Source organism: Phoca vitulina, unplaced genomic scaffold, assembly GCF_004348235.1.
Source record: "Phoca vitulina isolate PV1807 unplaced genomic scaffold, GSC_HSeal_1.0 scaffold67, whole genome shotgun sequence".
NCBI lineage: Eukaryota > Metazoa > Chordata > Mammalia > Carnivora > Phocidae > Phoca > Phoca vitulina.
In genome coordinates, this window is record NW_022589770.1 from 4,664,269 (window position 1) to 4,678,852 (window position 14,584).

At 38.5% G+C, this 14,584-nt stretch overlaps 1 protein-coding gene across 1 annotated transcript in view; it reads right to left on the bottom strand.

Moving 5' to 3' along the window:
- Positions 1 to 5,770: 5,770 nt before the first annotated feature.
- The window catches only part of CCDC171 (coiled-coil domain containing 171), a 317,703-nt gene continuing 308,889 nt past the window's right edge, over positions 5,771 to 14,584 (bottom strand). The window contains exon 26 of the mRNA XM_032392436.1: positions 5,771 to 7,631. Coding sequence (XP_032248327.1) covers positions 7,419 to 7,631 — 213 coding nt within the window. The 3' untranslated portion in view covers positions 5,771 to 7,418. The remainder of the gene's footprint in view (positions 7,632 to 14,584) is intronic.

The following is a 14,584-nucleotide window of genomic DNA, read 5'->3' on the forward strand; positions in this document are numbered from 1 at the left end:
TAGCATGTGAATTATATTTCAATAAAGCTGTCATTTAAAAAATATATGCAGGTAAGCACTCTAAGTATTTGAACTCTTACTTGAATTGTCATGAAGTAAATAAATTTAGTCAATGGATGATCGTCAGTTGTGAAAATTATTTAATGAGAAAGTGACACAAGATTTCCACTCTCGTTAACATAACATTCGGGCAGACTGTATCGGACTTCCTCAGGAGTTTCTCTCATGGCGAACAGGGATTCTGCCTCCCTATGGATAAGAGATAAGAAGCGGCCCTACAGATTATGAAACGACTTTGAAGCTGATATTGGCATCCACGTGCCGGGATTGTTACATGCAGCCCTATAGGAGATGCGCTAGTCTCGCAGACCATGATGTAGACGGTGCCCTCTGGAGCTGCGCTGGCTGGCATCCCCATGGTGTCTATGTCCTTCAAGGAGTCTTGGACCCAGGCACACTTCAGTAAGAACATCACCACCATTAATTATCTGAAAACACAATTTTAAGGCTGACTGTGAATGTGAACTCTGCTTCAGAGGAATCTCTCTCTTGTCTTCAGAGCACATATTTAAAATATTTCTTCCCAGCCCAGAGGAAAACCTAAGTGTATTCACAGGTGGTGCCTCTGTAACCATAAAAGCACTTACAATGAGTTCAATGGTTAGCTGTACATCAAGGTCGCTAGATTGAACTGTTGCCTTTAAACCTCAGGTCCTAAATGATTTGCAGAGTGTCCAGGTTCAAGAGCGTTCCATGCACAGTTTTACTGTGGAAGCCTCTTACTTTCAGACCATAAGGGAGCTTAGAAGAAGTAAACAATAAATATATTTTGCTTATTGTTGGAAGAACAAAGGCAAAAACCAGATGTCCTATTATACCTACTACATTTATTTCTTATGTGGTGCTTTTTACTAGGCATCCAATATGAGTCCTTCCATTCTGGATTGCATTTAAGATTATTCCCTTATATAGATACCCCCAAAACATAGAAGGGATCTATCAAGGACAGGGAGCTCCCCTTATATTCTTGTCATTAGTGAATATTTATGAATATCTGATAGCTCTTAACCTGTCAGCTGAGCTTTCTTCAGATCTAAATAAGACTTTTTATTTTACACAGTTCTGGAGCCGCTTCACTGGGAGGATTCTGTCAACAATCAGCATTCCACTGGCATTAACATGCAATAAAAGACAATGAAGCATGACTCAATTAAACTGCAAAAAAAAGCATCTTCAGATAACATTAACCCAGTAGTCTTCAAAATCTACGTGGGGCTTCTGCTGCATGGCTAACATTAAGGTCAGTGCTTGGAAAACATACGCCTAAGCATCGAACAAACCCACACACAAGATGATTTAGAAGAAAGATCAGAACTCTGTTTTATCTCCTTCCCATGCTGTATCCAAGGATTTCACAACTTAGAGTATGCGGTATCAATTAGGTCTCCCCGCTGCAAAGATTAAGAACAAAATTTCCCTTCAAGATGTCAATGCAAATTTAATTTACAGAGGAGATACAGTTTGGGAGCCCTTTAGAGTGAGATCTATTTAAAACAAACAAACAGACCAAAAGATTATGTGGGGAGTGGTTCTGAGAAAATATGTAAGCACCCGCAGTATGAACTCACGGACACCTGATACCAGGGTATGTCAGTCAACATATTTCCACAACTAGAAAAGAGACTTAGAATAAAATTGCCAAAGCTTGAGAGGGAGCTCTTCTAGCAATATGTTGATGTACACATTTGTATCTCACATAACCAGGAGGGCTGGATATGTTCATTACAGAACCAGAGGGTTTTTTGTTGGTTTGCTTTGTTTTTTGCTGTACTTGAAATATTTACCGCTCTGGGTTTAAATCATCAATATTTTTAGGTTTCATTATATTGAACACTTAATCATTTCAGTGAAAAGTGCTCTCATTGAACTAAACCATTAGAAAAAAACTATAAGGTTTCACCAAAGTAAGATAAAATAGATTCAAATAGTATACAATAAAAATTTTCAAAGATTTCATTGTTTGGGGAAATTATTAAAATTCTTTTGCTTCAGTTGTAACAAAAAGCATAGATAAATGACCAGGGACGTATGTTGAGCTCATAGGTAAATAGTAAAGGAAAATGCTCTGTTACATTTAAGATATGATTTATAAATTCCAAATCATTATTTGAAGCTACAATTAAAATAATTTCTTTCAAGCTGAATTTCTTTTGTAAGAAAGCTATAAAAATATGCCAACAAAAGTGGGAATCAAATAAAAACAATCTTTTTTTTTTTTAAAGATTTTATTTATTTATTTGAGAGAGAGAGAACACAAGCAGGGGGTAGGGGCAGAGGGAGAAGCAGACTCCCCGCTGAGCAGGGAGCCCAATGTGGGGCTCGATCCCTGGACCCTGGGATCATGACCTGAGCCAGAGGCAGCTGCTTAACTGACCGAGCCACCCAGCCACCCTAAAAACAATCATTTAAAGTAGAGCTTTAAGATAAATTTATACATTAAATATACCTTTTTGATACTGTAGAAATTAAAATACCTGTTGAAATCATAGGTTCATTTAAAAATCATCAAAAATGGGGGCGCCTGGATGGCACAGTCTGTTGAGCATCCGACTCCTGGTTTTGGCTCAGGTTGCGTTCTCAGGGTCACGGGATTGAACCCCATGTGGGGCTCCACACTCAGCACAGGGTCTGCTTGGGATTCTCTCTCCCTCTCCCTCTGCCCCTCCTGCTCATGCTCCCTCTCTCTAAAAATAAATAAATCTTTAAAAACATTATTTAAAAATAAAGTAATACATTTTATGTTAAAAAAAAAGAAGATAGTAGGAAGGGAAAAATGAAGGGGGGGAATCGGAGGGAGAGAGGAACCATGAGAGACTATGGACTCTGAGAAACAAACTGAGGGTTCTACAGGGGAGGGGGGGTGGGGGGATGGGTTAGCCTGGTGATGGGTATTAAGGAGAGCACGTATTGAATGAAGCACTGGGTGTTATATGCAAACAATGAATCATGGAACAGTACATCAAAAATTAATGATGTAATGTATGGTGATTAACGTCACATAATAAAATAAAATTTAAAAAATAATAAAAAAAATAAAAATAAAGTAAAATTATCAACAATGATGACAATTAAGTGACTAAATGCCCTAGTATAGACAATCACTATTTGTGATACTCAGAAGCTAGAAATATAAAATGGGAACCTAAAAAAAAATTTGGAAATTCAAGTTATGAAGGCAACTAATGAGGATAATTTAAAAGAAGGAAGGATTTTTCTGCTTGGAAATATTAAAATATTAATGTACAAATCTTTAAAAAAAAAAAAAACACTAAAAGTTTACTGGTTGTATTCGTTTCCTATGGCTGCTGTGACAAATTACCCCAAAGTGTGGTTCAACAAATGCAAAATGTATTCTCTCACCATTCTGGAGCCTCAGAGGGGAGAATCTGTCTCCCGGCCTTTTGTAGCTTCTAGGCGCCCCCGTAGTCCTGGGCGCATGGCCCCTTTCTCCACCTTCAAAGCTGCTCAGAGTCTTCTCTCCGTAGTCAGATCACCTCCTGCCTCCCTCTCTCATTAGGACACCTGTGATCCCATTAGAGCCCACCCAGATCATCCAGGATAATCTCCCCATCTCAAGATTCTTAATCACATCCGCAAAGTCCCTTTTGCCATATAAGGTAACCATTTCAGGTTCCAAGGATTAGGACGTGGATGTCTTTGGGGTCATTTTCCAGTCTACCACACCAGTCCAAAAAACGTATTTTAGAATTCTCACCTCCATCCTAGGAGTTGTACAAGTTGTTGCTTTCTCGATCGGCTTTGCTTGGCCTGTGTCATTATTTTCTAATGACCATCAATGGCCGGTTGATCACCAATATCTTTCAACCGAAGGTCTCTCTGAGAGGATCTCTAAGGTCTCTCAACCCAAGCTAGTGACACTAGGCAACATAATGAAGGGCGTTGCTTTGAAAGATGGATATAAACTTCACTATTCTTCCCATGACTAGTCATATGGATGGATGTGTTGTGTTGTGTTTTGTCTTGTCTAATCAATGGATACATGATCTAGATTTCATAAATCTCGATCACACTTCTCAAAATTATTCCTAACTGGGCAGGATAATTTTTTAAATTTTTCTCTTCTTTAAAAAGTGCAAATTATTTCTTGAGCAGGCCTGGCATTGTGGAAATAAGGTGGGCGTTGGAGTTACAGCTCTGGGCTTACTACTCACCGGGTTACTTTCCACCTTTTATATTCGAAGACTTATTTATAAAAAGTGCACAGCAAAATAGGATTGATTTACCATTGTTCAGTATGGTCTATGGAATGAATTCAGATGTGACTGGTAAATAAAGTAACATGAAAATAGTGATGATCTCATTAAGCCCTCGATAACAGCATATATTATAAATGTGAAACAAATAGTGTTGCTAAGTCTAATAAAAGCCAGACACTGGTAAGTGAAAGTTACCATTCTACTATTTAAATTATCATTGAACTGACAATTGCCACAATCTCCTACACCTCAGGGTTTGTGTTACGTTTGCGTTACGTCTTTCCAAGATGCTTATATTAAAAATTCAGGCAAAGCTTCAATGAATTAGTGTGACGTAGATATCAGAACAGTAACTTTAAGAATACCTCTAATAGTGACAGAGGATGTAGGTATTTTTCTAGATCACAGAAGGTTAGTAAGAAAATCCACATACTAAGGTGTAAAGAAAAATTCCTTTCCCTTACAAAAATATCTGAAGTCATTCTCCTGAGAAATGCCTACTTTATATATCATTCTTAAGGAGGTAAAGAAGCTGATCGAGCAACCGTCCTTGCCAACAGAACACAGATCTCAAATCTGCAGCGATTGGCCACTATCGTGCTCAGAAGCAGTCTAGAGTTTCTCAGATCTCCATAGGATATGTCATTAAATCTTCTCCTCCTGCTGGGTCTGACTTCTGGGAAAAAAGCATATGGTATAAAAATTACTATATTTGGTAGTGAATACTAATGATCACTCAGGAGGCTCATCCTTCGGTTTCTTTGGCCTTTAGCATCTAGTTGGTTATAAAAGTGACATGATTGGATTTGATTTAATAATCTTTTTGAATTTGTGGTTCAGAATTTACAGTATAAAATGTATCTGTAAAATCAGATACCCACATATATGGAGAGACATACACATTTATTTTTGGTGTTATCCCATTAACAGATGGTAAAATGAAGGCAAGAAAAACCCAGAACTGCCCAAGGCTAAGTTTACAGAGGTGCTCATTCCTCTTAAATTAGTAAACTCTGGAAACAGATTCAACACGAACCTACACACACAAAGACGTGTAAGTGATACAGGGTAACACTGCTTTACTATAGTGTGGGAATTGGAAGGGATGTCACATCACATGAACTACAAAGCTGTGTATCAATTTCTATACAATGTCTTAATCACTGTATGGAAGGACAGAAGAAAGTGTTTCGAAATGCGCAGAAATTCTTCTATGATCCATACAAAAACAATCAATAACATCTTCTGTGTTACAGTAAATTTGCGAGTGGAATTTCACACACGTGTTCTGTTACACAGGGCATGTTCTATAACATTCAAAACCCGGCATGGTTAATAAAAATAATTCCAGGGAAAGAACTAAGAGAAATTTGGTTAAAGATGTAATTTTACTTCACATAAACAGCTTTCTAAATATTTATCTAAAGCTAATTACGCTGGCTCAGTACTGTAAGAAACAGGATTGTGTTACATGGTAGGACAGTAATAATTTCCCCTCTGATGGCATAAATCCCTTGGCTAATTTGGCTAATAACATCAATAGTTAGTATACAAATTTTATTTACCAAGGCCAATAGAAAGAATTCTCAGAAGTTGGGTCATAGTTGGATCAAATGTCACTGTCAAAACAAGACAAGATAGATTCCATAATACATAGGGAATTTCTATTTTATTTTCTAAATGTATCCATAATGAAAAACTCCATCGTGAAAAATAATATAAAATGTGGATTTTGTATCAAAACTCTGCCAGAAAGTACAGTTCACATCAGAAGTTAATAGCACTGGGGCAGTTAAACGATTAATACAAAAACAAATACCTATTACAGATATTTCTTTGTTCTTCACTTACCATGATGCAAACTGCAAGGATTTAACCTTTAAGGGTTAAAGAGTTTAATCAATGTCAATGTCTGATCTTCTGAAGGCGATAAAGAACAGTCTGTCTAGCGATACCCAACAGAACATCACTTTGTCAAGCCACAAAGCGCCCAAAAGCTTGTCAAGTAAGTTACCAGAAACCTCTTTGTGGTTAGAACTCAGCTCCTTCCTGCTTGACCTATTATTTGATATTTGACCACTTGGTTGCAAGACACTTGCTCTTTCTAGCTGAAATGTCACTGGGGCATCTTGTCAGCTCCCCGACATCTCGGCCTGACATACAATTTTACTTTTGTGTGCTACAAGGCAGAAAATGCAGGGCAATGGCCTTGTTTTAAATTCTGTCAGCATCAAAGATGGGCGTCACTCTTGGGTCCTACCAACAACCAAAACAAAAAAGGAGTCTCTTTTGAAGGTCAAAACAGCCGTTACCTTGAAGTTTTTCAGCTCATACTATTTCATATCACCTGCTCTCCTCGTGTGGGCACCGTCCTTATGAAGTGCCCAACCATACCACAGAAATCCTGCCGGCACGATCGCTCCACTTTCTCATCAAATGCAGACTTGATAAAAGGATGAGTTTTCAATGCCTGCAGGGACCAGATTCAGCAGTTAACTTAACTTGTTCAAATGGGCAAGTGGTATCATGTAGCTTTACAAGGAGCAACCTGACCTTCTCACATTGACCAGGAGTGACATTATTGTGCAGGAGGGGAAGCAGTCACATCATTTCTGTTTTGCACAACCTGCTTAAAGTTTGCAACTAAATGCTTGTCTTCAGCCGAGCTGACAAGAGAGAAGAGGGGGCTCAGTGAACCATGGCAGGGCTGCCATGAAATGACAGGAATCATTGGCATACATTTCAAATAGCTCTTTCAATCCTATTAAAGTATTGCGGTCCTGCTTTAAAATAGACAAGTATGAAACAACTTTGATAGATAGAGACTAAAATGGCTTATTGATTTTTTTAAGTCTGAAGGAAATTACCCAAAATGTGTCATTCTTTAACATTTAAAAATATGTTACATAAAAATGAGCAACTGTGATCATAAATAAAACTTAGAAGGAAAAAAAGTTGGTTATTTCATTATTCAGGGAGACATAGGTACCCACACACGTCAACATGCCACACGATTTTTAAAAACCCACTGCCGTTTGTGCTGAAACAAAATTCAACTGATAAGAAAATCCCCCTTCAAAACAATTTTAATTGTACTGTTAACTCTTCCTGCCTTTTTTTTTGTTTTATTTCGTAAAGTCATTATCCAATCTGGGTTGGTCGTTTGGCATTAGCAGACATAGTCTCCGGAGAGGAGTGAGATGACATCAGCGGATTTATCAATGTCTCCTTCAAGAAAGTGTAAGTTGTGTCCAGTTCAGCTTGCAATGGCAAGAAATCCCCCACACCAACTGCTTCCGCTGGAAGAGCAGCTCTTGAAGGAATGGAGAGATTTGAATGGTCTCGTGATCCTACCTACAATATGAAGAAGGAAAAAACAAATAGACATAGAGTTGAAAACTCTGAAACAGAATCGGAAACCAGACACAGGGAAGTGGGGGCTAATAGTCATCGTGATACAAGGTGGGGTGGAAACGCCATTTTTAATTTTGCCATTATCAGTATGATAATATATAAATAGTAAATTATTTTCCAAGCGTGATTGAATCCCTTCTAAAGTGTCCGATGTCATGAACTTTTCCGGAGTTTGTCCAAACACTGAAACATTGTATAAAACTTTTATAAAGTTATTGCATCAAAGAGTCAGGGCAATCAGGCAATCTCCTGCCACAGGCAATCTCCAGAAGCCAATGCTAAGAGTGTTTATTTCATTATGCTCTATAATATGTGCTATATAACATGGAAGATCCGACTGCTGAGAACATGAACTGTGGGTATTTATGTTTTTAAGATCTATCAGCCGGACTCATTTAATTGACAAATACAGCACAAAGAAAAATAAGTAAATTCTAGTGACCTCTAGGAGATAGCACAATGAGATATAAAATGCCAGGGAAATGAACTTTTTTGCCTTTTCCTTTGATAATAATGCCACTGCTCTATTTCAATAAAAAACTGTTCTATTGAAAGTATTTGGAAATCGCGTTATCAAAACATGGGATTGGGGGCGCCTGGGTGGCTCAGTTGGTTAAGCGACTGCCTTCGGCTCAGGTCATGATCCTGGAGTCCCAGGATCGAGTCCCGCATCAGGCTCCCTGCTCAACGGGGAGTCTGCTTCTCCCTCTGACCCTCCCCCTCTCATGCTCTCTCTCTCTATCTCATTCTCTCCCTCAAATAAATAAATAAAATCTTTAAAAAAAACAAAAAACAAAAACAAAAACAAAAAACATGGGATTGCAACATGAAAAACTATTTGCCACATATTTTAAAACATTACTGGTATCCAGAAACTACTAGAAGTGAAATCAAGGAAATCCACACATCCACGATGTACTTGAAAACAGAATTAATATTTTGATGAAGCCTTCAGTAACGCTGATAATCAGTAGTTAACATTTAACATGAATGAAGTCTTATCAGTAAAGCAGATAGGTACTATTATTTTATGACATTTATTGATAGTAACTATTGATCAATTGTATGTCAGAATTTTCCAGATTCCCAACAAATAAATGTTCTTGAGATAATAAGTCTCGTCATAAGTGTCTCCATTAAAAACCACACTTTACATTGCAGAGTTTTTAAAAAAAAAAAAAAAACAACCTCTTTTTGGTATATTCTCTTACAGTTTTGGCAATAAAATCGCATGAACTTTAAGAACCTGCTTTATTATGTCACATTCTACAAAACCACTCCGACATGTGAAAACAAGAGGGAAGCCATCAGTAGTTTTAGGAAAGTATCAGCAATGCAACTGTTGTATATGTTACCATTTTTGTGGATTTTTTTTAACTACAACTAGAGAAAAATCAATGGCTGCATCTAACACCTAGTTCAGCAATTTCCTTTGATCTCTGTTCTTTTGATTTCTTGATACTCCACTACAAGCCTACAGCTGATGGAAATCATCCCTTTTTATGCTGGAAGTTTAAAAAAATAAAACACCTAAAATGACCACTTGAATGACTTTACGAAGGAGAGGGTTTAGCTTACCCCGATGGAAGGAAAAGACATCCTGAGATCAGGCGTTGACCCTGATTAGCAACGCTGATAAGGTTTCCTTTGCAAACCTGGAATATTGGACCCTGAACAGAGAGAGGCATCTCATTCCATCCGAGGCTGGAGTTGCAGATTCCTGCCCTTTTACGGCTCCCAGAATCACCTTTTCTAATTTTTTTTCTGCATGTCCGAATGGGCAGCACCATGACCTGATTGATTTTGCTGTTATCAAGACCCTAGCGCCATCTCCTAACTTCTCCTTCTGTCAGACCTGAGGCCAAAGGGAGTCCCGGGAAGGCAGGAGGTGGTGGGGCCTGATTTTCTTAGTAAAATTTAGGGATAGCCACAGTATTCTTTATTATGATAAAAGAAAACTGTCAGGTGAGGCTTCAAAATTTGTTGTCACATCTTTATATCTCAAGTTCTGGTCTAAGCAAACTATACACGAAGAGAAGAGTGTGCAAAAGCGGACCAAGGAAGGTCCAGGAGTCTCTGAGGGTATTTTGTTCTGAAGCCTTCGACTAGAGCAACAGAACCGTGCCACACTGACCACTCACCCCTGTTGGCGATATTAAAGGTGTACATGATTTACTCCAATCTATATTCTGTTCTTGAAGTTTCCTTTTTTGTTCTCGTGATCCCATCAACCTAGCGCATTACATATTAGGGAGACCATCCTTTAGGGAAGGCCTCTAACTGCTCGTTTCTCCTTAATAGTCGATGGATCTTGGCACTCTACAAGGGGGGTCCTCTTTTGCCCTTTCTCACCTTAACTTTTTAATACGTCTATTTTCCACCAGGTTGACCGAAAGCATCTTTTCATCTAATATAACATTTTTTTTTTTAACTAAATCATCTTGAAATGGGATGTTGGGTATTTCCCTAGTATTTCAAATCAGACTCTCACTTTTTGCATGCTACCTTCTGACCTTTTATGTCCTAACCATGGAAAACAACTTTTAAAAAAAAGAGGGTTTTTTTTTAAGATTTGCACCCCCAAAAGATATGCCCTCCACCAAGTAAACAGATTTACTTTTGTGTAAATGAAAACACATTTTTCTTCTTTTTTGCTAGTAGGATAATTTGCTATACTCCATACACTGCTAGAAAGTATTTTTTTTTTCATGAAATGGGGGAAAAAATCTGATTTTAAGTCACTTAATAGCTTGTAAACAAGCCAGCAAAAATTCTGATGAAATCTTGATTTGAGAATGTGATGTAAAAAAAAAACAAGGAGGGGAGGTGAGCTGGGGGATGGGGTGATGGACATTGGGGAGCGTGTGTGTTGTAATGGGCACTGGGTATTATATAAGACTGATGAATCACAGACCTGCACCCCTGAAACAAATAATACATTATATGTTTTAAAAAAAAAACAAAAAACCTTTCACCATGAAAAGAAAAAGTAAATATGAACTCTTTTCTCTTGTTACAAATAGTGTCCAGAAATATATCATAACACTTTTAATATAACACAGAAAGTAAAAGACAGTTAAATAACTTTTTTATCAGAGACCATTAAAAGTTAATATTCACCGCCTGATCTTATATTTTAAATCTGTAAAGCCCATGGTCATTTGAATTACTTTTTAAACTGCTGAGGTGTTCTGGTACTCCCTCATTTAAATCTAAATTTAAGCAATTTTTCAAAAAGAGATTAGTTACCTGAAATAAAAGCTAGGTGTCATGTGAATCTTTATGGAAGCACTTTTATTTACTCAATAAGCTGTAAATGATTCTATTTGAACTGTTACAGTCCATCAGCTAAATATATATTCACAATACAGAATGTGTTCACTACATTTCTGCATTTTAAAATTTTTATGAAATACAGTAATTGGACATGTCTAATAGCTATTTTTCAAGGCCTTAATACCTTAGTTTTCCAAGAGTGTTTTCCCAACAAAAAAAGTAAATAAAGCATTAGTCTAATAATATGATAATCACTCAGGAGGTTGTCTATAAATGAAAGCCATTTTGCAGATCAAGGCTTCTGAACAGATGACACCAAACTATCTGTCTCCCACGTGGCATATATTATCGAGTTAAGTCTTCTGGAATCTCGTATTCTGAACAGTGTGTGGTGATGTGATTTAGTAAGCCGGATGCTACTACATGGCGGTTCTGCCAGGCACATAGTGGGAGTCCTGGAATGGAGAGCCAACGACTACAGTTTTCCCTCCCACTTCTGTTCCAGTCTAGCTGGGCCATTTCCGCCATGGGAATTAGTCCATCCACGTATCACGTCCCTTGCCTATAAAATAAGGAGCTACACCCTTTACAGCTCTGAAGTTCTATAGATTCACATAATTCCATGCATGATGGTGTATGACATAATGTTAACGCCCAACTTTTGTGGATGATGTTAACCCAAATACAGTACTTCAGATTTTGAGGGGACATAGAGAGGAGGAATGCACATTGCACATGGTTTTTTTTAAAAAGTTGCATAGAGGGACACCTGGGTGGCTGAGTCGGTTAAGCGTCTGCCTTCGGCTCAGGTCATGATCCCAGGGTCCTGGGATCAAGTCCGGCATCAGGTTCCCTGCTCAGTGGGGAGCCTGCTTCTCCCTCTCCCTCTGCCATTCCCCCTACTTGTGCTCTCTCTCTCTCTGACAAACAAATAAATAAAATCTTTTTTTTTTTAAGTCGCATAAATAACAAGATTAGCCACAGTTTAGATGATGTGGGTTCATTCAATTAAATTCTGAAGTACCTGTTTTATGACTTTGACCTCCATGATGATGTTTTAAGCTCTGTAAATTATTGCCCTGGTTTTAAGTAGGGTGTGCAGCGACACATAAACTGACGAAGGAATCAAAGTACTCACCAGAGGGCCTTCCAGTGAGGCTCTCTCACTATTGCTACTTTATCTGCTAATGTGTTCTTACCACTAGAGTCTCCAGACTCAATATCACAGAGTCTTCCTCCTTCCAAAGACTTCGAGTTAGTTAACCAAATTCTACCTGTCTATCTTCCAGCCTGCCATGTTGGCGTCATAGGACACTGTGGTCTGCACAAAGTTGGCAATAATCACATACATAGTTTTCTCTTGTGGAATGGCCCATCATATACCTGATATATATACATATAACATGCACTTGATACATACATATAACATGCACTTGATAAATATTTGTGTGTGTGTACATTATATGCACTTGCTATGTGCATTCACATCCATACATTATATATATACATACACATACATATGTGTGTATATATAAATATATACATACACCTGCTATCACATCATTAAATATTTATTCGTTGTAGTTACCAATCCTAACTTTGGGTTACCAATGCCAAACCTGTAGGAATATTTTATGCATTCTTTTCCTTGTAAGTCATGAAATCTTAGTGCAGACCAGTTTGGCTCTTTAGCTCACTGACATCAAGACATGCAGGGATATGTGAGTAATTGGAGTAAAGGAGTCTCTAGATACAGAACAACCTAAGAGGCCTTAAACCTAGAGATTAAGAAGGAAGGGCAACTGTAGAGATAGAGGCAAATAGAAAAGAGAGATAGAAGATATTAATAACATACTTGATTCATGTTATAACAATTTTGTCCTCACGTAGACATTCAACATTGGTTCAAGAGTGAGAGCTCTAAAGTCTATCTATCTGGTTCAGAATCAGCCCTGACCACTTGGTTAATGTGGCAGAGTAACTGGCCTACAGCCTTGATTCTTTGTGCCTCTCTCTAAGCACATCCTTGGCCATGGGGCTGTGCAGCTCTTTGCTTCCCTGTCCAGCCTCATCTACCATTTCCTCCCTTGTACTCCGCAATCCAATCACATGGAATTTGTGCATCCCCTACACACGATGCCCCTGTGCTTCACGCCCGCTCCCTACCTGTCCGCTGCCCAGAGTATCCTTCTGTCCTTCGTGGGGTGAGTGCTCCTCCCACCTTTCAGACTCTGCTCAACGTTTCCCTCTTTGTGAGGCTTTTCGGGATCCCCACCCCGCCCTTCCCTAACTACAGTGAGCTGTGACACCCAGTCACATTTTTACATTCCCTCATGAGCGTCTATTTTTCTATTTTTGCTTATTTGTATTCACTAATAACTCCCCTATAAAACTCTGAGCACCTGGTGCAATGGATTCGGGACTTCGCCTTCCTAGCACTTAGCAGAGTATCTGGGGCTAGATAAGATTTCCGATGAACAAGCCACTCAGGCTGCTCTCCTATTGCTATTTGGTCATTTCACGTAGATACAGATTTCGCCCCAATTCCAAGCAGCACAGTACAGTGGAACGGACGAGGGCTCTGAAGCTGGAGAGACCTTGGGCTCCACACTTGATCCTGCCATGTATTAACCGTGTGACCTCTGACAAATTACTGAGCCTGTGTCCATCTGCATCCTCTGGGACATAGGAAGAATAACCCCTCCTAGGGTCGTTATAAGGATTAAATGAAATAATAGACACAAAAGGCAAGAGCATTCAGGAGCTCTCCTTCTTCCCCTCTCCTTCTACTCTTCTCAGATGATAACAAATTCCAAATTTATAATTATAGCTAACATGTATTGGGCATAAATGTCAGGCCCTGTGCTAGGTTTAGCTTTATAGACACTATCTCGATTCTCACAACAACTCAATGAGAAAGTACTACTGTTACCCTCATTTTGCAGTTGAAAGACTGGGGCTGAGAGAGTAGAATAAATTGCTCCATGTTGCACAGCTTGGAACGTGGTAGAAAAAGATGTGACTCTTGATCCTTCTGATTCTTCTCCCCTAATGCTTGACCACTACCTTACCATGCTGCCCAAAGAAGACAGCCTCAGGCTTATTTTATAACCAGAACTGTTTCATAAACATAGCAATGGCTCAACAAATCTCTGTGAAGCTGGGAAATAAAAGTACATAGATTGTACTAGAGGCTAAAAATAAATGTTTATATTTTTGATAACATATTTTATTGTAGTCCCACATTTCAATATCCATGGTACTGGAGTAAATAAATAGATTTTATAGCATTTACATAAAATAAAAGTTCTGGCCTTTCACCAAAGGAGCTTATATGTTGTTATTTTCAGAGATAAAATTGAGCGCTGAAGTTTTAAATTACACTCGAGCATCTAAACTTTAATTTTAAATTACTTTAAAGATGTCTTACGCCTGACAAGATAACAATTCCCATTTTCTTCTCTTGGATGTTTAGATTTCCTGACATGACTGAGGTTGGAAAAAGAGTTGAAGGATTTTCCCGGATAGCTTTTGTTCTTTCTTTTCCTACTTTCTTTCCCGACCCTGTGCTCCCAGCCTGCTCCCGCCCTGGTAATTCTGATACACCTGATGGTAAG